This window comes from Hoplias malabaricus, chromosome Y (assembly GCF_029633855.1).
Source record: "Hoplias malabaricus isolate fHopMal1 chromosome Y, fHopMal1.hap1, whole genome shotgun sequence".
Lineage (NCBI taxonomy): Eukaryota > Metazoa > Chordata > Actinopteri > Characiformes > Erythrinidae > Hoplias > Hoplias malabaricus.
Window position 1 is genome coordinate 2,366,927 of NC_089820.1, and position 27,195 is coordinate 2,394,121.

A 27,195-nucleotide genomic window follows, 5' to 3' on the forward strand; every position below is an offset into this window, starting at 1 on the left:
ACTGGTGCCCCCTCCATGGTGTGTTCCCGCCTTGTGCCCAGTGATTCCGGGTAGGCTCCGGACCCACCATGACCCTAAACTGAGTAAGGGGCAATTTCCAACACACCTGTGGTATCGGTGCTCTCTGTAGCCAATATCGATGCTGTGTTTAAGTGCCAGTATCAGTATCGGTGCAACACTAATTACAATAATGAACTATGCCTTACAAAAAAAACATCAAAATACAGAGAAACACAAAGGGGATGGGGGTTTGCCATTCAGAAATCTGTGTATGATGCTTGCTTTAAAATCTGTTGCTCTCTTTGGGGGACATTCAGTATCATTATAAAGCACCTTAACCATCAGTAAAATTAGGCCAAAAGCTTATATATATATATATATATCTCAATATAAAAGTATCTCTCTCTCTCTCATATATATATATATATATATAAATACATTAAAATACAGGCAGACCACAAAGCACCACACCCCACCACACACTTCCAGGATGTCTTTAATAAGAGAGATATCATCACTAAAATATCTGCCAGGGACACAGTAGGCATGATCTGTATGTATGGCCTAGGCAGTCATGTATGACTCCTGCAGCTGTACTTTTGACAGGGCCTTATATTCTGCGCACAACAGGCTCACTGGCTTCCAGCTTTTCACTTCACTTAGGTCCCCTGTTCTGTCAGAAGGGTAAACACTGCTGTCCTGCAGCTCAACCATAACTGTTGTCCAACCAGATTATCACTGAGGACTGCAAGCAGGTCCTCCCCAAACACCAGCCAGAAAGACTTGTAAAAGTCAACTTGCAGATCATAGATGCTGGGAGCATTATAAATTGGCATGCACTACTGTGCTACTTGCAGTTTCTGTATGGATATGACCTGCACCATCTCCTCATTTGCCTCTGGAGACACCTGAGGTAGCCCTTCATAAAACTATTGGAATAACGTTTGGTCCTTCATTTGCTCCCTGGGAGGGAGAGAGAGAGAGAGGGAGAGAGAGAGAGAGAGAGAGAGAGAGAGAGAGAGAGAGAGAGAGAGAGAGTTGAAGAGTTGTTGATATGGTTTGGAAAAACTGCACTGTCATATCACGCCTGATTTTTTATTTATTTATTTATTATTACTTTTTTTTTAAGTAGGCATGTAATTATAAGTTAAGTCTGAATAAGAGCATCATTCCATTGAGCCGTGTTATTTATTTTGGATGCAGAGGTTTGCCATCCATAAATATGACCTTCACACTCCCTTTGAAGTTTTCTTTGCTCCAGAATGTGCTTTGGCCATCTCCTCAGGAAAAGAGTAATAAAAGCAGGCTGTTTTATATTCAGGAAGGCACATTATATGTACTTCTTTTCTGTTGGAATCTCAACAGTTTGATAAATAAATGAGGTCCAATTGTTACTGTTTAATATGCAATAACTTCTCGTTTGCTCCAGGGGTCAAACAAGCCAGGTGCTCATGAATATTGAAAGAATTAAAGATGCGTGAAGTTATTAATTACAAGTTTGGAATCCTTTTTTTGTTTACAAGGTTATTGTGTGTTTTCAGTTTCCGCCTGGACAGACCTGTCACCACAGAGTTACTTTTGCCCTCCAGGTGGTTGAAAGCTGAGAATCTGTCTGTGTGAGTGTGTGTGTGTATCTGTTACAATGAGGCTTAATTATCTACTACTACCATATAGAGTGGTTGTGGTCACTTTGGTTCTTAAAATTTGCTATTAATTGAACAGTGACACAACAAAGCTCAACTCATCTTAATGGCGTTGATTTGTATCCTTGACCAAGCAGAGAACTTGAAGGGTGTTGTGTTGTGTTAATATTACACACCAAGCTACACAAACCACACACTTACCAGTTCTTCAGTATTCCCAGCCCGTCCAGTGAGTAGGAGTGTGTCCAATGTTAAGTTTGTTTCAAAACAAATTGAACCATTAATACTGAGCAAAACCACATTAACATTAACGTTAATATAGCCTGGCTATTTGTTTTAACTGCCCAGTAGATCATGTGACTTATTAATGAATACTCCTGGAGTTGTACAGAAAACCCTCCTCTGCTGTGCAGAAACAATGACAGAGCTAAACATGGCAAAAATCCACATTTAAATTCTATAAAAATATTTGGTCTCACAAACAGCTTAGAATTGTTATTAACTCATCAAATTTAGGTGCCCCATTCTCAACTGGAAAATACTGACTCTTTCTGGACTAAACTGTTGGGAAGACTTGAATGCTTAAAGAAATCAAATAGGAAAGGTATTACATACTAAAATATTTGATATATGTTTACTTCCTGTTTTTTTGAAAACTACATTTTTATTTACTTTGGCACGGCACTTTTATTATGTGCAGTTGACTGTCACCACCGTCACATTCCCGAGCACAGCACACAAAAGACACAAATACCACTCTCAGTATCACACAGGAACAGAAGTAAGCTTTTGATTGACAGCAGTGAGTGGCTAAAATCAAATTACTGGAAGCTGTTGTCAAACCCAGAGCTACATATGGCTGCCTGATTGCACAGCATGAACTGTGTCTCAGTCATCATGATCATTCATAGCATGCAATCATATACATCTCTCACTGCGATTGCCAGTTAAAGTTGAAATGTAGGTAAATGTTTGGTCTGTGGGACATCACATGATAAGCTATTTGAGCAGGGTAGTAAAAGTGGTTACATGAATTTCTGTCCTTGCAATCATCAGTCGCCTAAGCTGAAGCTGGAAATGTTTCTCTCTCTAAAAAGCAAGAAATCAGCTACTGTTCCTGGCTTCTCATTAGTAAGATCATCCTTAAATAGAAGAGAGAGCATTGCAGTGAACACATTCTCTACCATTTTAGGTGATTTCAGGAACATGGGGCCTGACCTCATTTTTTTTTTTAAGTAATTTTGGGGCATTTCTATTGGTCCATTCATCATGGAATTTTCACAAAATATGATAGACAGATGCTGTGTTCAAATGATGTAGTTAATTAAAAATCAACAAAATTGAAGATACATATTTATTATTGGACCGTGACAATATATATTCCATTCCAATAAAATTCCATTTGGTGAGCATGGGTCAGGTCTGTCAGCATTCTTTTACCCAAAATAAAAAACAGTTGAAAAAACATGCAAAAGTTCAGTGCACTTTCAGTAATGAGCAATGAAGCACAATAATGAATGGGGCATTTTAAGAGGCACAAATAAAAATTAATATAATTATATAAATCAGGACATTTGTAAATGTTTAAAGGGGACAATATCCAGGTGTACCTTTCTTGTGTTTTATTTCTATATTTTTAAATTATTATTACTAATTTATTTAAATTTAAATTATTATTATAAATAAGAATTCTGAAATGTGATGGTAAATGGATTTTGGATAATGAACTACAAATAAAGTGTAGCTCTACAGCAATGCTGCAGATAATCCTGTTCAGGGTTGCCAGAATATGCAAATAGTGCAAAGACTTCATAGAAGACAAATCAATCTCTTGAATGTTCCTGGATGTAGTAGAAAAGGATGTAATGGAAGAGCATTTAATTTCACAAAATTACAGTTCCTTTATCCACTCACTCTTGCATCAAAGTGTTTGGTAGGGAATGTATTAAATGATAGTTCTGTTATTGAACTTTGCTTGCAGCCATGGTTTGTTTTCAGCTGAATCCTGTTGCACCTGAACCTCTTACGTTAAATCTTGCATTGCAAGTTGCTTGAAGGAACCTGTTGGTGGACAGTGGAGGTACTTTTGACCTATTTTTTTTTTTGGCCTTTAAATAAAGCTGCATTATGATACAAGAGTTTATATTTCTGTCACATTTTAATGATTAAAGCTGGGTGTACTCACTATTGATATACAGTCTGTATAGTTATGTTGACTGACTTCTCATGGTCATTTTAGGATAATGATCGGATTATGTTAAAAGATGCTATAGTCTGTTTTAGTAAATGTGTGAGACCACCTAGGTACAGAGAGTGAATAAAGTGCTACTATACTGCATGTAGGCTGCCTGAGTAAAAATAACACATGGTGATATATGAGCCTAATAACATTTAATAAAATGTGAAAACTTCACTAGGATTTTACATTTTCAAATCTCTTCTAATTTTTATTCATAGTATAAATTAAAATATTAAGATGTACATGGACCATTCATACACCACTAGCACATGCTCTTGTTCATCTCTGCCATTGTGTCCTACTGTGCTTTTCTATGGAGTTTACTGAAACTGCAGGACAGACTATCTGTGTCCACAATGGGTGCCAAGAACTCTCAGATTATAAGGATCGTCTGAACACTTTTGGACATATAGGTTAGTTTTTCAAAGACCAGGGAGCCTGTAGTAATCTTGAACCCTCTGGGAAACCAGATATTCTAGTTCAATTATTAAACTTCCACATGGGCATTCTTTCTTGGAACCAAACACTGATCATTTAATTACATTTCAATATTCTTTTTTCGTCGACTACCACACCATCCTCTCCATAAACTGTGGTAAATGTCTAAGGAGCACAGAGTGCACTGGATGAGGCTGTCATTGAAATCATAAACTCAGAAGGAGCAACCAGAGTTACCAGAATGCCTGATGGACTAAAGGAGGATTTACTTTCAAAGCCAAAAAAACAAGACAATGGTCATCTTAGTCTTTGTATCATGTCACAGAATTAGGCTATTAGGCATAATTGGATTGTTAGGAGTCTCGGCCAAAAACACTTTTTGATATATCTTCCTGCCTGAGCCGGGAACTGAACTTCAGTCTGCCACATGTGGAAGGTGTATGAGCTGTATGGATAAAAATGCTTCAGAACTAAGTCTGTCTTTGGTTTGGGGAGCCAGAGGGTTATTTTTACATGCATGCTTAAATTCAGTAGTTGAACCCTCTAAAATGGGCATTACATAATTTAATGCTGACTCATAGACAGAGAGAGAAGCAGCATCCTATGAGGTTGTGTGGCAAGGACAGAACAAGTGGTGATGTGAAAAAACTAGAAGCAGCTAGTACACAGGGAATGAGAGAGAAAGCTGTGAACTAATAGCAAGCTAAATTAGATAACTGTAATACTACTAAGTACCTCATCATTTACTAATTAATAACTAATGCTTAATGAATATATAACACATTTATTAATAATGTAAGCAGTGACTCATAAAATAACAACTCATTCGTAACAAATCATTCATTAATTATTTGCCACTATTAAAGTGTTTACATAACTTTCAATATTACATTACTTCTATTAGAAATGGTTTTGTGATTATGTCTTCAACATCTTAAGGTAACACTAGCCTGCTGTGTATGTGTAAGTCTATGGGTTTTTGCCAATGGCAGTGTTTTCTACAGTCAATGGTGTTTGCAAATGAACTGACTAATGTGGTCCAGCATTGTCTTGGAAGACAAAAAAAATATCCACAAGATGGTGCTGTTCCCCTTCAATGTTCAAAAACTACATTTGATGTAGTTTTACAATCTTGGTCAAATTAAAATGTTTGTAGTTTTCTAAGGTGTTGGCAATTTAATGTTTGAAATAGTTAAACAGGCTAAATTCAGTTTGAACTTTTTTCAGTTTTGATTCAGTTCTTTAGAGGGTTTGCACTGGCAAGCACTGATCTTGGTCTCTCTCTCTCTTTCTCTCTCTCTCTCTCTCTCTCTCTCTCTCTCTCTCTCTCTCCAAAATTAAACAACAACAAAGCAAATATGCGGTTTCAAACTGTGTAAAGTATAAAAACAAATCATTTTATTAACAACTAAATGACAGATTTTCAACAAGATAAACAAAATATTTGAAAAGATATTAGCTGGGTCAAGTGTGCTGGCAAGCATACTGCTAAATGATGTAGGACTCTCTGTAATAGACTATATCTCTATATGCAAGACTACCTGACTAGCCTGCTAGGATCAATGACAGCTTAAAAGAAAAAGGTACAGTTTTAAGATTGTCATTGCACTACTATGTAAACTATTAGCATTTTATTTAGATGTATTATTAGCCTTATCTCACCAGTGTGCGAATATAGACACTGTGCCACACAGACAAACATTCACTGTAATATTGGAACAGAGAACCCATGTGAGACCTGTCTCAGTGGATTGCCTCCTAGAAAAAAAGTAGAATTTAAAGAAATACAAAGTTCACATGAGTGAATGGAAAATTGTGTGCACCCTCTATCAGAATTAGCACCAAAAAATAAAGACAACTAACTGATTCAAAAGATTTATCCTTTTCTCCCATCAAAACATTGTGTGTTCATGTTTTTGTAGCAACGTTCTCCATGTTCTCATTGCTTGACACAGTCTTCTCAGAGCTGAGGAGAGACTGGGCTCCTCCTTTCTCTGGTGTGGCTATGCCATTTGTCCCTTTTGCCATGCCGCAGCCTTTGGGTTTGGGGATCCTGGTGGGGCCAGACTGACGGAATGCTTCAAGAGGTATCTGTCAGGAAAGAAAACCAGAAAAAAAGGCAAATCAAAAATAATCTATTAAATGAATTTTCAGGGCTGGGTTTCCCAAAGGCTTCCTGGAAATATAAGACTATTGTTAAATGCTAAGTACTACTGCCTAAAGCTCCAGGGTCCTGGGATTATGGGTTTGATCCTCGCCTCAGGACACTATCTCTGAGGAGTTTAGTGCATTCTCCCTGTGCCTGCATGGGTTTACTTCAGGCATGCTTTGGTTGCCTTCCAAAAAAAAAAAAAAAAATGGACTCTGTGTGTTAAAGTGTCCATTGATGTGAGTGTGTTCAAGGTGTGTTCCTGCCTTGCATCCAGTGATTCCAAGTGGGCTCAGTATCAATGATAAAGGGAGCAGCACCACATTTAACACTCACTGTAACAGGTATCATGACATTAATACTAGATTTTTTGGGGGGCAAATGGGGCCTAATTCATTAGTTGTAAACTACATAAAGCTGAAGTATATGTGTGCAAAATACTTATTCAATAACTAAGCATTGTATAAGATTCATTCATTCGTTGTCGGTAAACGCTTATCCCGTTCAGGGTTGCGGTGGGTATGAGCTAACCTGGAATCAATGGGTGCAAGCCAGGAACACACCCTGGAGGGGGCGCTAGTTTTTCTCAGGGCGACACACACACCTAGGGACACATTTGAGTCGCCAATACACCTACCAAAATGTGTTTTTCTTTTACCGTGGGAGGAATTCAGATCACCTGGAGCAGGGCTCAATCCTACAACCCCTGGACTCAGGAGCTGTGGCTCTACCTGTTGTGCCACTGTGCTAACCCCTAATCAATGACTTTGTAAGATTTTGGGGGTTTTGCTTCTGAGGCTATACTTAATGTAATTCATATTTATAGCACTATACTGAAATCGATGGTGGAGGGAGGGAGGGAGGGAGGGGTTTCTACCCACCTCCAAAAGTTACAGAGTGCAGTTTCTGCAGTGCTGAGTAGCAAAGACTGAGGCGCTATTCTTCCTTTTACAGACTGGAGGAGCGTCACAAAATAGTGTCCTTTAATGTCTTATTAAATGATTATGTGCATCTATTAAATAAAGTGGTTCAAAAGGTTTAAACTGTAATTAAATACAGTGTAAATAGGCGATGACATAGTGATCTCACAAACTTCATGCAGTAGTGTCAGGTAATTTTAATCAGGCTGTATTTTGACGCATGTGGTTCAGCAATACACATAAATGTCCACAAGAGGGTGATGTTCCCCTTTAATATTAAACTCATACTAAAATATCTAGGGCATTAAACATAAGTGGAAATTTTTTGTGTTGTAAATAAATTTTTATTAACAACACATACTGATTTACTGATTTTCAAACATTTGGTTGGATTTTAAGACAGCAAATTACAAAATAAATAACCGAGAGAAAATTTTGCTTTAGAGAAAATACTACTACTCATTCACAGCAATAAAACCAACAAATAGAACAGGAACTCATTGGAAGTGTAATGGTTCACTCTAGTACATAAACAGCCTGACCGCCTGTGTCTTCTAGCTGGTATTTTTAATCCTAGGGCTTGATGAAGAGCGCGAGATGATGAAGACAAACTTGTGTTGGACTGTTTCAGCAGTAATATTTGAGGAGAGGTGCTAAATGACTCTCCCAAGGGTTGTTTGACAGTTCTGTTTACTGCACAATCAACTCAAACCGTCATCTAATCCCAGCCAGGGAATGATGTCATTGTAAAAGCACTGAGAGAGTATGTCATCACCCCTACATTCATTATCAAGCTAAGATCAGAAACCACAACCAGAAGTGCATCTAAAACCTCTAAAACAGTCCTGGGAACTGAACAGATGAGAACAAAGAAATCTCATAAAAATGTTCTAGATATTCAGCCAAATTATTCCATGTCCTGGATCTCCAAGCTTTAAATGTCTTTGGCAGTTTCTTGGTGTTATGAAAATCCACACAACACTGTTGACACTAAGGCTACTTTCACTGTTTCCAAACTGTAAGCATTATGTCCTGAGTACAAAAATATTCATGTAGAATATGGGTTATGCTTCTGGCAAAGGCAAGGCACCAGAAAACCAACAAGGGGCTTTACACATAATGGTCATTAATTAAAAGTGTCCATTTGGAGTTGTAAAGCTTTGAGTGAGCATGTCCTGTGGCAGGAATGACCTACCGACTGGCAGCGCTTCAGCTACTGTTGCCACGGCCAACCAAACACAGGGTTTGTTTGGGGTTTGGAGCATTGGATCTCCCAGGCCTTCAGGAATCATGGTAAATCACAAAGCAGTCAATGAGGACATTTTGTGCTTCAGTGGGGTTTTTTTTTTTTAAGGACCGCTTGCAACAGCACTAATGACCTAGTCTATTTTGGATATGTCTGTTTAAGGAAAGTTCACAACAGAAACAATGTCTGATGTACCGTTTCAAGACACGACAAATCACATGTGCTTATAACCTTATTCGTTTCCTTGTGATTATGTGGTCTTTGGATATGAATCTTGCATGTGACTCTTTTTGGAAAGGCATGGTTATTTACAGGAAATGGGTAACATTCTCAGTAGTGCTACTGTTAGGGAGAAGCCAGTCATGAAAATATACAACTAATGTTGGACATATTGCATCGGATTTCCAAGGCATGAATGTCTGGTAGAACTGAACATTTGAATAATTAGTCATGATATAGTAATGAGACAGTTCGGAAAGTGCTTTGCTTTTTCATGGACCATCACAGCTGTTCTCATCGCCTCAGTGAATGACAGCTCCTTTATCCAGACGCATTTTTGCCCTGAGTGTGCAGTTAAGTGGATATAGACTCCAGACTGTAAAAATTCCAGCCTGAATCAATTTAACACTTGATATACTCAGCATTGTACATTAATGGTGAGTCACAGTCTGTGTTCTCTCAGCTTTGGTGTAAGTGTGTGTGTGTGTCTGTTAGTGTGTGTGTGTGTGTGTGTATATACCTCTTTTTTCTGGCCCAGCATACAAGACCGTACCACCAGCTGCTGGCTTTATTTCACTCAAATCCTGCCATACTAATGCACTCTATATTTAAAACTTCATAAGAGTATGCGGAAGAACCACAGACAGTAAGAAAAGGGGATTTCCTCTTGGGTTTGACCAAGATTTCAGTAATAATGACGTCTGCTAATTATAAATAAAGATTGAAAATGAGTTTAAACATTAAACAGAAGCAGATGGAAACAAAGAAAACCAGTGATCATAGTAGAGACATCTCCCAGAAGTGTTTTATATCTGTATAAAACAACAGTGTTTGGGGCCAGTTGTGAAGATGCGTGAGAACAACTGCCCTAAATTTCAAGGCACTGCTTATTCCAATTTATAGTTATTCTAACATGAATTGAAGGGGTGAGGGTGAACAGAATGTCACAATTTAAAAATAGTATATTTATGCATTATCATACAAATGTCAGATATGTAACAATATAAAAACGACATTAGAAAAAAAGACATTTGAGCAAAAGTTGGAGAACATTTGGTGACACTTAAGGGTTAGTATCACTAATTTGGCTCTGGTCCTTCTGACAAGAACATTTTATTTGGCAACACTCATAGTCATTTTGCAAGCTAGAGAGCCACTCAACGGTGACTGAAACAATGCAACTGAAGATTGTTCTTTTGAAGACAATTATCCTTTTCTAGCCACTGCAAAAAAAGTCAGTCATTCCGAGAGCATGATTTCTACACTTCAATTTCAATAATGAATTCAACTCCAAAACAAACGCTGATCATCAATGTAATGTAATGTACAAGTGAACAGAATGGTAATTGGACTGTCAACAGGGAATCAGTTTACCACTGCAGCTGGAATTGCTCACTAATTCAGTGCTAATACGGCAAGGCTGTGTCTTGGCATACAGTGTCTGAGAGAATTCAGACTGAACTCTACCCTGAAGTAACCAAGCATCTTATGATAGGCTAGACTAACATTTGTTATGGACCATGTTGTGTGGATGAAAAATTAGTAGTATACATGAGAATGAATTCCATTTAATTAGGTCAGACTGACAATTATATTTGGTATCAACCTGGGTAAACACTGATCCCAAAGTGTTAATATGTCACTAAATTTTGGCAGAGGAAGTGTCATGATTTGGGGGATGCTTTCTAGTTGGACTTCTTATAAGTTATATGGCAAGGTGAATGCAAACATTGTCATTCTTGCAAAATATGGGTACTCCCATGAAGCCAGCAACTCTTATGCAAGGCAGAGGCTCTTTCAAAACCATTTCTTAAAGCAGTTAACATTGAGATATTGATTGATTGATTGATTCATGGCCTTATCTGAACCTGATCACTGATGTTAAAGTTACGACGAATAAAACCCTATAGTTACAGAAATATGGAAGAAAACTGGTACAAACAAAATGTCCTGGAGGTGCATATGTGCTCAAGTCATTCAGAGTGAGGGTCTTTACATTTCCTGCAAATTTTTGAAAGCTGTAACCATACAAATGGCTTTTGTTCTTTTCTTTTGGTATTTTTTTCTGCTAGAATTAATACTGTTCCTTAATTAGTTTTTAAACTCTGATTATATGATTTTTATTTACATTGTGAAATATGCTTCCCCTACTTCCATTCTATTCATGTTGGGGTAACTTTAAATAGGGATGAGCAATGACTATGAAATGTAACAAAATATAAGTTGTTCTCTAAATTTGTATTTGAATGAAGAAAATGTAATATACCCACGAAGAAAACATTCATGAAAAGAATGCAGGGAATAAAATAAATGTTCATTGTTCATTTATCCAAAGTACAGCCATGATTAAACTTCATCAAACTCTGAGCAGGCTTCCACTCTTTCATTGAAGATGACTGCCATTTCAGCCATGCACAGACTTCCTTGCAGATTATAGTGTTTTAGATAGAGGCAGAAACTGTGACATCAGCCTATGATTTTACCTCAGCCAAGCAAACGCTTCAGAAATTTCAACATTTTCCACCTGACTTGTAACATTGAACATTAACAAAGACCTCTCCATATGAATCTGCTCACAAATTGATTACATTCTGTACAATAGAACCACCTCCTTGTTCCAACATTCACTGAGTTTTCATTTTCTAAGCTCCACTGACCATATAGGTACAATTACTGACTGTAGTCCATATTTTGCTTTGCATACTTTATTCCACCCCCCCCCCCCCCCCCCCTTAATCTGTTCTTTAATGTTTAGGACCACCACAGAGCAGGTATTATTTGTGTGGTGGATCATTTTAAGAACATCAGTCATAGTTGATGTTAGTAGACGATAGTAGACGGGGCCCAACCCAAGTCAAACCACGTGGTGTGTGGGCCAGACATAGACCTTTGGTAAAGTTGAGGTGACCGGACTAACCCTGAGTCAGCAGTGTTATTCAGGGCCAAATGTGGGCCATAAGAGAACTACAGATGGGGGCAACATCTGAGCCAAACATTCATTGATATCAGGGATGTAGTGTGTGTGTGTGTGTCACTACTGAAAATGATTTCACAAACACCCAAATACTACCTGCGCACTGGTGGACCTGACAAGGGAAAAAGAAGGGCTTAAATTAATAAGGACCTAACAAAGAATGCAGAGCAACAGATGGACTAGAATCTGCAATTGTAAAACTACAAACTGCTCCTGAGTGCAACTTAAAAAAGGACAGTGAGTATAGAAACAAGAAGGTTGGTTTAATGTTTTGGCAGATCTGTGTATATCATTTCTTCAGTTGTGTGAATCAGATAATTACTGGAATGGATTTCATTTTTAAATTGTACCTTTATAATCAGTTTTAGTGATTAATACTTAGGATACAAAACTGGGAAACTTTACCTGAGTATTTTTTATTAAAATATCACAAGTGTAAAAGAGCACACACAGTCCAAACATAAAAAAATGTCATGCAGTTGAGCATTTCATGACTAAATCACACCTGCATGCTCATTGCATTAGAATGGCCTGAATGCAACATATCACACATGGTATGAATGAGAAACATGTTAAGGTTGATTCATTTTAATAATTATAAAACAAAATCATGTGGTAAATGACAAATACACAAAGAAATGCTAATGGTACATCAGTGAACAGTCATATTACAAGTTGGTTTGCCATTGAGTAAATACAGTAAGTGCACACATTAAAAGGTATGTTAAACCAAAAGTGAAAGTAAATTCAGCACTAGTGCTCTAATTATATATTTGTTATATTATTAGTCACTTTCCTGTTTTCAGTCATAGATCATGCACCCGAATATTGATAAAAACCCCAAATGAAACAGAAACCAATGTCCTTGCATTTTTCTGATGTTAGACACGAGACAAAACGTGCCAAAAACAAAATACAAAGATCAGATTTTATTAAGGTGTCTAGAGCAGTGGTACTCAAAAGTTGGACTCTGTTTTCAATTCATTTAAATTTAGTGTGATCTGTTTTTTGTTACTTGTTATCTGGTCAAAGAGTTTGTAAAACAGTGTTCATGAGAACAATGACATCACTCAGCACGCAGTTAACTATAAAACTTTGCTTGCCAATAACTGATTAGCAAATGTACCAAGGTAAGCTAATACCATGTCCAATAACATAAAAAGCAAATTAAAATTTACTCTGTATAAAGAAAAGGTAGACAGTGAAAACTTCTTGTTTAATGATGAATGAACTGAAGGTTATGGATATGTTTTGTTGTCTCACTAATTTGTTCTAAATGGACATTCAGCTCTGAGAAAATTTGGTAAATGGACCTCAAATATTGAGTACCCCTGTTCTAGAGCAAAGGATTACCACCGGTGGCCACCATTACTACAATGACCACTTGGTGAATGATAGACCAGCACACAAATCACTCTGGGTCACTCATATATACTACTTACTGTAATTTGTGAGGGTCGTGAAACTGGGGAGGATGTGGGCTTTATCAGGATGCTACTTGTGATTTTGTTGTTGCCCTTAACTGTAGAACCATTAGGAAAAACTGGAGTCCTTTGCTCCTGTCCAGGGGAATAGCAAGGGCTGACAGGTCGAGGACCACTGTTTATAGCTTGTATATATGCATTGCCTAAATGAATATGGATCTTGTTGTCTTCAGTGGTGATGACATTAGGGCCTGAGCTATTGGACCTCTGTAGTTGCCAGCTGTTTTGTCTCTCTGGGGTTACACGGAAGATAGTGTGACCAGCTGCGACTTCTACAGGCTCTATTGACTGTGGCCTATCAGGGGTTGCTGTTGTCACAGACACTATCTGAATGGGAGACATGGCTCTGTCTGGGCTCAGTGAACCAGAGAAGTCAGGGCTCATGGTTTGGGAATAAGTTGACATAGTAAGAGGTGACATTGCTTGGTCAGGTGTGCAAGGGCTTTCAGTAGAAGGACACCCCTTGGTTTTGTTTTGTGGAGAGATGGAAGCATTCTGGATTATGGTGATTCGTTGTTTTGGTGGACCTCCACTGGTTGGGATGACTGCTGTGCTGGTAAATGACTGGATGCTTTCTGCAGTAGGGCTTGTAATTGCAAGAGTGGCTGTGTTATGACCATGGTCTGGTGTCACCTTGATGTGAAGGGGTTGGCCTGGACTGCGTGCAAGGACCACATCACCTTGCTGAACATGAGTTCCATTCTGTTTTGGTAGCACTTTGCCATTAACTGGCTGCTGACTTTCTCTGTCCTTGAAAAAGGGACCTCTGACTCGTCTTATATTGTTCAAGTTGTTGACACTGTTTATTAGTGAGGGGTTGCATTTAGTAAAATTCATCTCATTATAAATGTGTTCTTCCTCCAGATCACTCTCCTCAAACAATTTCCCATTAACCACGACTCGTTCTAACGGACCAAGGCTCTTATAATTAGGAGGAAGGGTGTCTGTTGGATCTGTCTGGACCTCCTTTGAGGAGAAATGCAGATCTGAGAACCGCCTTCCATTCATGCCAGGGCGGAGACTTTTACTGAAGCGGCGGTATCTCTCGAGCTCTTTTGTTAAGGTGTCCATCTCTCTGGCCAGTTCTTTATTTTTGACTTCCTGCTGTGTAAGTTTTCTCTGCAAAGTTGCATGGTCTGTTTTCATGCGGCATATGGACTCCTCTGTGCCCATATACTCGTGTATCTTTTCCTTCAGTGCTTCAACTTCTCTTGTTAGATGACTTGATTTGGCCTCTTCCTCTTTCAACCGCTTGTACAGAATGTGTTCTTGGTTGGATTCTTCCTTTTCAGCAAGCTGATACTTGGAAAGCTCCTTCCTTGAGATCTCCAGTTCTTCCATCAGTACTTTTGCTCGTTCTTGTTCATTGGAATACCTCTTTTCCAAGGATTCAAACTCATCCCCTGTCTTCATCAAATCATCTTCAACCATCTTCATCTCCTTTAGTTTTCTCCTGAGCCATTCTACCTCCTGTGTCAAGTCCTTCACTTTGTTGTCCTCCTGCTGAAAGTGATTTGGGATGGATCCCTTTATATTTTCAGCTTTAGCTTTGTTCTTCAAATACTCCCTTTCAACAGTTTCCAGGGACTGAAGTCTTTTCTTCATCATGCTGATTTTGGATTGAAGGTCACAGTTTCTTTCCTCTTCAACTTTTAGTTTAGTCTTGAGCTCATCCCTTTCTTTGGTGGCGATACACATTCTTTCCTCTAGCTCTGCCTTGGATCTCAAGGCTTTCTTGCTCTCTTCAATCAACTTTTCAGTCACTGAGGTGACTTTGTCCTGTTCTGCCTGCAGTTTGCCAGTGCTGTTTTGCACCTTGTCTTCCATCTGTTTCAGTTTGTCTGCCAAGGTTTTCCTTTCATCCACAAGCATCACTGTCAGTGTTTTCAACTTTGTAAGATCTTCTTTCAGCATCAACTCTGTCTTTTGTAGCTGACACTCAGTACCTTCAAGCTCTTTGATCCTAACTCTTAGGGCATCAAGCTCATTGCACATGTGTTTAGTTACTGTCCGCTCCTTCTCTAGGTTGCATTTGAGGGAGCTACATTCCTGTTTGCTCTTCCCAAAAGCATCTTCTAATTTCTCAAGCTCCATAATTCTGTGGTTCAGTTTGTCCACTTCTGCTTTCAAGCTATGACTCTGAGTGGATTCCTTCTCCAGCTTTCTGTTGAGGTCTCTACACAAATCCTCCATCTTGATCAATTCTTCATCTTTTCCTTCCATTTCTAACACTCTTTTCCTTAACTGTTCAACTTCTGACACTAGACTGGAGTTGCCACACTCTCCATGACTTATTTTGTCCCTCAGCTCCTGCAGTTCTTCCTCTGCTCTACGGAGGGTCTTATTTGTCTCTTCAAGTTCATCCAGTTGACGACTAAGTGTGGACAGTTTTTGACGCAGCTGTCGGTTCTGGCTGTCCTCGTTGGTGAGTTTGGCAGTCATGATTTCCTGCTCCTGGTGGAACCGACTGGCTTGGTCACGCAATTCAGTCTCTAAACGCAGGACTTTGCTCTCCTCTTCTTGTGCCCGGATCTGAGCAGAACTTAGCTCTTCTTGAGCCTGTAGGGCAGAGGTCAGTAGCTCCTGAACCTTTGCTGTTTGCTGAGCCAGCTGCTCCGTGAGGCGCTGCTGTTCATCAACAACCAGCAAAGCAAATGACTTCAGCTTAGTCAACTCGTCCTTAAGACTGATGAATTTCTTATTATTCTCTTCTTCTCTTCGCTCTTGGCAGGTTTTTTCTTGATCAATAAGCAGCTTCAATCTAATGAGGGAAAAGGAGACAAAGTTTGGTTGGGGTGTATAATACATCAAAGGAATACATAAACCCTACATAAAATGCTCACAAACAAATATTTAAGCCTACTATGGCGTGTTTTGGACATTTACGTCAGGTACATTGTTATTCCACATACTTATGCTAATCACATTGTTAGGAGTTTGAAGTAGTGGGTGTTCCTTAGTTACTGAGCCAAAGGGGAAAACAGGGTCATGTTGGCTGGCAAATGTTTCATTGGTCTTAGGCCCGCCAGTGGAGGAGGGAATGTTTCAATTGCAGCATGCACAGCTGCCAGCATGTTTTACAAGTAACACATTGGCATAGAAAAATATCCTATTTTGGTGTTTCTCTCCTACATACCCACCAACCACCACCACCTCCCTCACTATTAGTAAATAAAAAGGAATTTTCTTTCTTTTAGATTCCTCAGTAGAGAGATTCTTTATTTCCACTTGAACATGTTTCACGTTGTGAACATTTTGTCAGAGGTCAGAGCATAAAGGCTAATCCCTTTCAGAAGTTCAAATGCTCCTGTGTGTTTATAGATAATATTCTGAAACAGAAAATAATCAAACATGAGAAAAAAATTTGGATAATCTACATACAATTTCGCTCACTGTTACAGTTTTACTCAAAAAGAAACTAACTGTAGTGTGTCTTAACTTTTGTGAAGCACTGTTAAGTGTGGGAAATGTGGAAAAACAATGGAACACTGCAGTTTTTGAGCATAATCTTTTCAATGTCATGAAAAAGCAAAGTTGTTATATAGGAGTACCTTTTGCCAATATTACTGTTATTTTATTCCTCATATCATACAGTTTGGATTCAGACCACTCAAGTTAACATCCACTACACACACATTTAAAGATTACGCAAGTGTAAGCGGAAACAACAGGGTTTCCTGTGGAAAGGATTAGGGGGAAATGGTCTTAAAGCGGTCCTCAGAGAATTTGTGCTTCGAGGAATATACAATGAGTGTTTTAGACAGCTCATAACATGATTTAAATCAGAAAAAACACATCTCATATCCTTCCACAGGAACCTGATGCTTTCTTTGTTTTCTGACCTCTGTATAGCTGGTAGAATAATTATCATTTCAAATGATGTTTCATGGAGCCAAGAATATGTCAGAGCAAATAATAATAATAATAATAATAATAATAATAATAATAATAAAGCAGTCAGGGATGGGTTGGGAAGCACTGATATTAAAGATACTGGAGAGCTACTCAAAAACAGACCTTTGGTCTTGAATTACATACATGACGTGTAAGTAATAACAGGTAATGTTACTGGTAGGCTACTTAATACCTGACTCCTAAAAAAAGAGAATTGAAATGATAAAGAACCTTGATCCAGGACAGCTGTGATTTGAAAGGCACTGCACTACAAAAACCAGATATTTGACAAAAAGAGGGGCTAATTTACCAAAACTTATCATCACTTTCAAATATGCTGCCTGATTATTATACATGAAGCCAGTGCAGGGGCCTAAATCGGCAGTTAATTGGCCACATTTACTGGAATATTCTCTTGTTCATGCATACTGACCCTGGCCAAAGAAAAATATGTATTTCCAAATAGTAACTTTATAGGTGAAGGATTTTTTTTCCTAATGGAATTCAATATAAAAAGATTTTGTCCCAAATGGACACAAATGAAAATATACAACTTGCAACTAGTTTTGTATGTGTTGTACACTATTTTTGTGTTAATGTCTCAAAGTAAAGGACACAATTTTTTTTGTAAAATATAATTTTGGGAAAGGGGAGAATGGTGTTGACTACGCAGAGAAGCACTACATGATTTAGAATCTTATATGTCAAGAGAAATATCGTCAGCTACATATGAAGTAAAATGGCTGCTAGTGTAATTTTTAAGTGAGCTTCAGCTTCAGCTTAGGAATTATAAAATGCTGTGATGGAAATATAATGTAAAGTAAAGAAATAGGACAGTAGTCCCTCCTTAGCCACAGTTTCAGTATCCAGATTTGTAGTTAAACATGGTGAAAAATTCTAGAAATTCCAGAAAATTCATAAGTTTGAAATTAAAGGCAGTTCTAAGAAATATAATGAAATTATCTCAGGACATGTATAATCTACTTGTCCGGCCTGTTGCATGCTGTACATTCTACCCATGAAGCTGTGGATTTAGTATATATTTATGGTTCTGTTTCTGGTATCAGCCGAAGGTTTCAAAACACATGCCCCACAAATGGGGGGTGGGGGGATTATTGTACTTGAGTAAATCTGGAGATATATTTTGTAACATATTACTTTATTAAATATATGTACATGATATATAGTCCTCATCTAAAGTGATTTCAAACCATTTTTGCAAAAGAAAAATATAATGTAAAATATCGTAGCTATAACATTTATATTATTTTAATCATATATCTAATTATTTTTTAACAAAATCTAAAATATTTAATTTTCAAAAGAATTCAGTTCTGTGTCTGTTGTGAACAACATTATTGTAAACGTTTTTGGACACCTACCAATATACTTTCTGGGTAGTGAGATATTATGTGTCCCCACTTGTTGCAGAAAAAAGTTTCTACTGTTCTGGGAACTATAGGATTGTTCTTATCATCAGGTACTGAGGTTGGCAGTTTAGTTCTGTTTCACAGTCACTCAGACTCGTCTCAGAGGCACTGGATAGATCTGTCACTCAAGACAACATAATTAAACTTCTCCACAGTCTAGAGACTTTGCCTGGGAACAGATATCACCCTTTATCTCTCCAGAGAATGCATGGTAGACAAATCAATGCTGTACGACCTCTTTAGCTGACACGTGGCATTGGGAATGGTGTCTTTAAGCTCATATGTAGCTGCTCCAGAAAGCATTTTATTTCATGTTTTTTATAGCAATTATACAAGCTGAGCACACACTGTGTCCACAATGGGTGTATCGTAAATTAACTAAACTGCTGATTTTAGGGGGACATAAATGTAACAATGGTATAACTCCCCATCCTGCAATCGCTCATAGGTGCAATTGGCCAAATACATCAATCAAATGACCCTTAGCTATTAGCTTGCTATGTTCACTGCATAGTTTTCCATTGTACTGGTAAGAATTAATCTTCAATAAATCCAACTGCTAAGCCTGAAATGGATGGTTGTTAGGAGAAATTTAGTAACAATTTGAAAATGCATCAATTTCTTTTGCACACTTTATATGTGCTTTAACAATCCGCATACTTTAAAGAAAAGACAGATGCTTGCCACAATACAATGACTCACATTTGTATTTGTTACACTAAGGGAAACCTATTTTGGCACCTGTTAGTTGCTGTAATGACTTTGCCGTTCATAATATATGAATGTACTATTTAAACGATGTTAAATGGCAGACTGTATTTGGACAATTAGGTGTTGTTGTTGTTTTTTTTTTTTTATTTCCTGATTCAAATAAATGTGCTGTACAGACACCGGCTTCTCTGGACAGAAACAGAAAGCTGGATATATTCTACTGAGAGTAAAAAATTGCAGAACGATGTGTCAACCTACGTAGTTCACAAGGGTGTGGGTCTGGAAACAATAAAACAACGACCCTTCCGTCCCATACCAGTTAAAAAAAAGCATCTTGTTTGACCTATGGGCCTGAACTCATCAGTATGAGGAGAGAAAAAACACTTTGTAGTCACAGTGGCAATGCAGGGAATCAACAGGCTTCTATTACAGTGGCAACTTTCTTTCACTTTCTCAAAAAAAAATCTTCTGCAAATTTCTGCAAACATCTGTTTAACCTCTGATTGATTGCTTTTGCCTGTGCTCAGCAGCTCAAAGATAAAAGTGGTAAAACAAGCTGTTCATAAAGGGCAATGCTGAATAAAGCCTTTACATGCTTGAAATAGGACTTGATCTTGAGCTCACATTTTCTAATCCTAGCTACTGGTCTGCAATTATAGATCTTCCAAAGCTGTGCTTGTCATGTAATTATAATTGGTGTTTTTTTTGGGTTTTTTTGCTATATTCTTCATTTTATTTTGGAGGTTTTGTACTTCTCATACTTCAGCTGTGCTCTATTCAACTGTTAATGTGATTCATTCACTCATTTAATCAGCTCTTAATAAATTACATCCACCTCTGTGTACAGCAACAAAAACAACAAAACACAAACTAATATTGTACTGCACATTGCTGCATAATTCAGACAAAGAATTCATATGAGAAAAACTTTCACCACAGAGACAGAGGGCACAACTGAAGATCTGTCAGGTCTGATTAACATTTAAGCACACGTCCATATAGTAGACTGAATAGACGGATAAGCTCATCTAAAGTTTAATTTACACTGAAGCCATAAAACTAATGCAGTCAACTAGTCAAAAAGTAGATAACATTCAAACATGTGTAAGCAAAGTGACTGTGTTGTAATAAGTTTTGACACCATTTGTGTATACGTGTGTGTGTGCATGTGTCTGTGTGTGTGAGAGAGAGAGAGAATGTGTTCCTACCTGAGACATAACAGAGTGCAGTGGTCTCTGTGTAAAGCTGCTGCTGAGATGAAGCACTCACGTCTGCAGTGTGAGTATTCCAACAGGGACAAACCAAACAGTGAGAGATGGCCTCACCGCATGCTCAGTGCCTATGGAGCATTACATCATTGCCCTGCCCTTATATGGAACTTTATGTTGCAGAGCCTCTCACTGCTCTCACAGGAGGAGTCCTGAGCTCATGAGTGAGGCACAGGCTTAGTGTGTTTTTTGTACCGTGAGAGAGAGAGAGAGAGAGAGAGAGAGAGAGAGAGAAGTATGTGTATAAGGATATATATTTGTGTGTATGAGTGACAGAAAGAAGGAATGGGGAAAAAGAAAAGAGACAGAAAAGTGTGTGTGTGTGTGTAAGGGCATGTATTTGTCTATGAAAAACAGAAAGAAAAAATGGGGAGAGAGAGAGGGAATAGAATGCATGTGTAATGTGAGAAATATCCTTTTGCTGTGTGTGTGTGTGTGTGTGTGTGTGTGTGTGTGTGTGTGGTTGTGCCTCTAGAAAAACATGAGCTCACAACATTTCCTTCTGGTTTTCCTCACTAAAAGCTATTAAGTCAGCTCAGAGCGGATCATTGATACTATATTACGGTGTTTCTAAAAATAGCTTGTATATCCACACAGAAAAATAAATTTTAATAATTTTATCTGAACCTTTTGCATTACACAAATACATATATACATACAGGTATTTAATTTGTGTGTGTGTCTGCATGTGTGTGTGTGCATGTGTGTGTGTGCGTTTGTGTGTAGCATAGCAACAGAATAAAAAGGGTTAAGGAAAGCATGGTCATGTGAACAAGCTTCATAATATGCAGCATGTTTCATGAACCAAGCAAACTGATGGGTACCATCCATCCCATTATGGTACTGGTTATGTCGCCAGATGGTAAAATAAGTTCATACCAGTTGAGAACACTGTAATTGACACTGGAGATGCCAAGCATGAAACTCTATATAGTTGTAACAGAACGGCACTGGAATTTGTATAAATCACTATTACACTAATCGGCCATTCCTGTTAACAAGGAATGAAATGACAGACTTTTTGAGACCTAAATAGGTTTCTTTATATGGGTAGGTAATCTAATGATAAAAAAAAATTATCAGACATTAATAGCAATCAACCCTACTTTTATGATTTCTAACTTCTTATTTTTTCTTTTATTAGAATGATGTAATGCACAGGGAAATTACAAAAATTTATGAACAAGGTGGCTAAGCTTTTACTAGGGGTTTCTTGGGGTATGCCCACCAGGGGGAAAAAATAGGTCCAAAATGTGTGTTTATATAATAGTTTTTTGTTTGTTTGTTTGTTTGTTTTATTGGCACTCCATACATTGTTATAGATGCACATGCAGTACAGGAGGAATTGAGGTAAAATTCCATTATTACCAAAAATTAACTTATTATAAGCAGATGTCTGTACAAATTATTCATCCACTTAGATTGTCCATTCCTGCATTAAGTGTGCAATGACTAAATAAAAGAAATTTTATAATGGCGACATATTATGAGGAAAAAAATCTATTTTCAATGCATTGCAATCATTTGAAGAGCTGGAGCACCTTCCAACCCACAATTGTGACATAAATCAACTCTGGATTCATTGCCATTTAAAGGAACAGACACTAAAACCAGTCATTATGGACAGGGTGAGAATAGTGCTGTGTTGTTTGATTTGTGTGGTGTTTTAATGAAATACATGTCAAAGATGTAAAATGCAATCACAACAAGAACCTGTGTTTTCTTAATTCTCTTAATTAGTTTTAAAATATTTTACTCAACTGACAAATGGACAAAGAAAAGAAAAAAAAATCTTAGTTGCATTTTGTAAATATAATCAGGTTTTGAATTTGGCACCTGGAACACACAACAAGAAAGTTGGGACAGAGGCATGTTTACTTCTGTGTTACATTATCTTTCCTTTTAATTATACTGTTTAATCATTTGGTAACTGAAGATATTAATTAATTAATTAATTAAAATTATTGCAAGTCTATAAATCCATGTTATTGCAGTGTGTATAGAATGAAGCTTGACATTGTTTTGACGAAAAACATAGGCTTCCCAGGAAAAAGATGAAAAAAATCCAGGCAGTTCTTTTTAAAATCCCAATGTTCACTTTCAAATCAGTGGAAACCTCTTATATTTGTATCCCCCACTATGCTGTGGTTACTGATGCACCCCCCAAACTATGAGTTAGAGTTGGCTTTTGCACCTGTCACTGATAACTGTCTGGATGGTCCATTTCACCATTAGCATGAAAAATATGATGTAAAACAGAAACGTGGTCTACTCAGACCACAGCATGCACTGGTATTCCTCCAGATTCCCTGAATCATTTCACAATATTAAAAATAGTAGATGATAAAACAATCTTGCATTGAAAAAATGTTCTGTTTGAAAAATTTGGAAGTTCTCTATGGCATTTGGCAGCAATTACCTATTTTTCCTTTCAAACACTGAGCCTTTGTTGATTACACCTTTTATACATACATACATCTTCTTTTCCGCTTTTCCATTTCAGGGTCGCGGTTACACCTTTTATGTTTTACCTTAAATATACTTGCTTATTGTGTAAGGATTAAAAACAGTGTGACATTTTGCTCTTATTTTCTATTTACAAATCACAATCAAGTTGTTTATTGAAAATGATGTATGTAAGTTAAATTAAGTTTAAAGTTTCTGGAAATGGGTTTTGTATATAAGTATTTCATTTGTCCAATACTTATGATCATTTTTTGGACTTTCCCTCTGTCCCTGATGGTGTGTCACTTGCTCTGGTAGCGAAGCTATGTAGTTCAGCCAACAGAAACTGAGATCATTGGATTTCCGGCCCTATGACGTACTGTCAAGTCCACAGGTCAAGAATGCCCATATATAATTTGTATAGCCAAGCTTCTAAGGGAGACAAATATGGACAAATATGTTTCTACTTAGCCAGCAAGTACTTTTATTCCATCAGTAAAAACCATGCCAGAACTATAAATAAACATCCTGCTGGACAAAAATCTACTAAAAATATTCAATCAGAGTTAAGTAAATAAAATCCTCTGACTCTTTTTTTTCTTATTTGTTTTGCTTCATATCTGAAAAGTGAGGCTTTCTGTGGGGAACCTAAAAATATGTGCCTTAATGGCACTTTTTGACCATTCCATGGGTGAGTCAATAAAGATTTCAACTTTAATAGTTCAGCTTCAGGAGCCCACCTGTGAGCAACACAGTCACAATGACATTAATTAATTTTATTTATTATTATTTTTTTAATTAAAGACATTTTTGGATATATATTAACTTTGTCAAACCTGAAGACTGTGTTTTTTCAAGAATGAAATACACTGAAGTATATAATATTTTAGGCAAGGTTATTAAAAGCCCTGCAAAATAAACCATTCCTTCTGTCTGACAGATATTAAGAACTGTGCTTCAGTGTAGTCAACATAATTTGTATTAAATTATTTACTAGGAGAGGGCGGCACGGTGGCGCAGCAGGTAGTGTCGCAGTCACACAGCTCCAGGGGCCTAAAGGTTGTGAGTTCGATTCCCGCTCCGGGTGACTGTCTGTGAGGAGTTGGTGTGTTCTCCCCATGTCCGCGTGGGTTTCCTCCGGGTGCTCCGGTTTCCTCCCACAGTCCAAAAACACACGTTGCAGGTGGATTGACGACTCGAAAGTGTCCGTAGGTGTGAGTGTGTGAGTGAATGTGTCTGTGTTGCCCTGTGAAGGACTGGCGTCCCCTCCAGGGTGTATTCCTGCCTTGCGCCCAATGATTCCAGGTGGGCTCTGGACCCCCTGCGACCCTAAATTGGATAAGCGGTTACAGATAATGGATGGATATTTACTAGGAGAAACTCCTGCTTATACCATCAAACACTCAATAAAGGCATTTACTCATTATCTATTGTGATAAAACACAGAAATATGCACTCATAAATACTGTCAGGTTTGAAGCCTCAGCGGTTAGAAACCTTAATCTTGGCATGGTTTATTAAGGGCTGTTAGCTTATATGCCATATATAACATTTAGGTTAGCCCCTCAAATTTTACAATAAAACAGTATCTAAATCTCCAATGACTTCATAATCAGCTGCTTTTTGCCCAGCTTACCCGGAATCACTGGGCGCAAGGCAGGAACACACCCTGGGGAGGCACCAGTCTTTCGCAGTGCAGCACAAACTCACACCTATGGACAATTTTTTTGAGTCGCCAATCCACATACCAACGTGTGTTTTGGACCGTGGGGGGAAACCAGAACACCCGGAGGAAACCCACACGAACACAGAGAGAACACACCAAACTCCTCACAGAGCGGGACTCGAACAACCCCAGGACCCTGAAGCTGTGTGACAGCGACAGTACCTGCTGTGCCACCGTGCCACTCCTGTACTAGTCTGTTGTAAAATCTATCAATTTTGACCTTGGAATTGTATTATATAATGAGCAGAGATCATCTGAGGTTCAGTTGAATACTGGTTTTGCATAATTTTAGCACCATGTATATATGGCCAGATTTGTGCTCAACCTGCAAAATATTTCATTCCAAGATACAGAGACCAACAACAAACATTTTCAAGCATAATAGTTGCTCTACACATGAAAGAAAACACCTTATGCACAAACTGTAGCAGGCCAACTTAGGACAGGGAATCTAGAAGCAATGTTTTTTCTGACCATGGCCGTCATAAATGCAGAGGAATCTGTTCCTTTTTTGGGCCAAATAAGCCAAACCTTTGCACTATGGACACTATATAAATTGTAGTCCCACTGACCTTAACACACCATAAGAACACATAGATTGTTAGAATTAACTTCATCTCAGCATTCAGTTCTAATATATAGCAATGTAGAATCTTGTTAGCAAAATTCATTCACTTGGCCTGAAGTGGGCTCTAAAGCTCATGAGCAACAAGCTCAGTTGCTAGACATCTCACTGCGTCACTCTCTGCAGCTCTCTGATGAGTTCTCTGGTGTAAAAGGTGCACACATTGACTGTGTCACAAAACATCAGAGCAATAATATCATTTTCAAGATAATTCTACGGATGTGGGGCTCATCTACAATGATCAGACAGCTAGAGTAGAAACAAGGAGTTCTAGTGCAAGGACAGCAAGTTCTATCCACATAAAGAAAATTAAGAGGAGAGGAATATGTATGTATGCATCCTACAGAAGCCTCATTGAGAGCCTTCTGATCTGTAGCATCACTGTCCAGCACAAAAACTTTTGAGGCAGGTAGTGAAAACTGCTGGTTCAAGCTGTTCTGCCATCAAGGAAGAACAGTGTAAAAAAGAAGGCTTGCATCATCAGGGAGGAAATGTCCCTGTCACACTTCATATGAACTGTTTACACCCCTCCCATCTGAAAGAAAACTTCAGAGCATCTAGGCCAAGTCTTCCAGACTGACGACCAGTTTCTTCCTAGAAGCAGCTGGAAGGCAGAACAAATCTGCCTGATGGAATTTTAAACATTCATTTTGATGTGAGGGCTCTCACTTTACTTCTCCCAGTCACTTTTCATGTGAAACAGCCTTATTTTTAGTGCACATACATTTAATTACACACTTTGTCTGTAGCTTGGCCAAAGCTTCTGGTTATAACTGCAATGGATTTAGAATAATGACCAGTGGCCTGATAATAATACACGTAAGTCATCGCTAGTCTATTCATGTCCTTAAAATCTTAAACTGTCTAGTGTTCATTGTCATAGGCTTACTGTTTGGAAGTATATGGCAAGTTTAATAAAATAATATTTAGTATTTATTTAGCTTTTTGTCTTTGAAATGTGCTGAATTGTGTAGCATCACCCCTGAGAACCCTGTTCCACATTTCCACAACCTAGTGTTGGTGGGAGGGGCTTTATACCCCTCTAGTTGACACAAGTGTTGGACAAGGGGACCATATGATTATGTGTGATTAAGGCTTTTCTACGGATATATTACAAACACTGTGGGTAAGTCTAAGTAAACAATGGGTGAACCTTGAAGGAACACTACATTTGATTTGGGTTTTTCGCTCCTGTGGCTCCTCCTAGTATAATCAGTTTTTACAGCACTGTACAGAATGGGTTAAGGGGAAAGGCAGTGGTTCCCTACCCTCCTCCAAAAGTTAAATAGTGCAGTCTCTGCAAAGCTGAGCCCAGAGTTGCAATGGCTGTGGCCCTATTCTCCCCAATACAGGTCAGTGGAGCATCACAATGATTTTGAATTTCTAATTTTAGAATCAAATATTACATAGTGTTAAGTAATAAGTAGATGACTTTAGTAATAAGGGGTTACAAAGTGCAAAGTGTGTTGAGAATTGACTTTGACATGTTTATATACTGTATATACACACCAACACACACTTGTACTGTGTTGTAATTCAATTATGTAATGGTGACAAAAAAAGCATGTGTAAGTTTGTTTATTGGTATGTATATGTACACAGAGACTATAGGGCTTATGAAAGTTATTTATGAGACAAGCTATGCTCTCAAGTTCTAAATCTGTTTTGAAAGCATTCAGGACGGCATAAACAGGCTTTCCAAACTGGCCAGGACAGAAGAGCAAGGCGCCAATTTTGAGCAACGTCTGGAATGTGGGTTACAAAAAGCAGATTTCTTTAATATA

The 27,195-nt window shown here is 38.1% G+C and overlaps 1 protein-coding gene across 1 annotated transcript in view; it reads right to left on the bottom strand.

Moving 5' to 3' along the window:
* Positions 1-6,126: 6,126 nt before the first annotated feature.
* Positions 6,127-27,195, bottom strand: part of LOC136677835 (filamin A-interacting protein 1-like) — a 45,341-nt gene continuing 24,272 nt past the window's right edge. Inside the window, exons 4-5 of the mRNA XM_066655501.1 lie at positions 13,271-16,073; positions 6,127-6,411 (exon numbers count right to left, since the gene is read on the bottom strand). Coding sequence (XP_066511598.1) covers positions 6,229-6,411; positions 13,271-16,073 — 2,986 coding nt within the window. The 3' untranslated portion in view covers positions 6,127-6,228. The remainder of the gene's footprint in view (positions 6,412-13,270; positions 16,074-27,195) is intronic.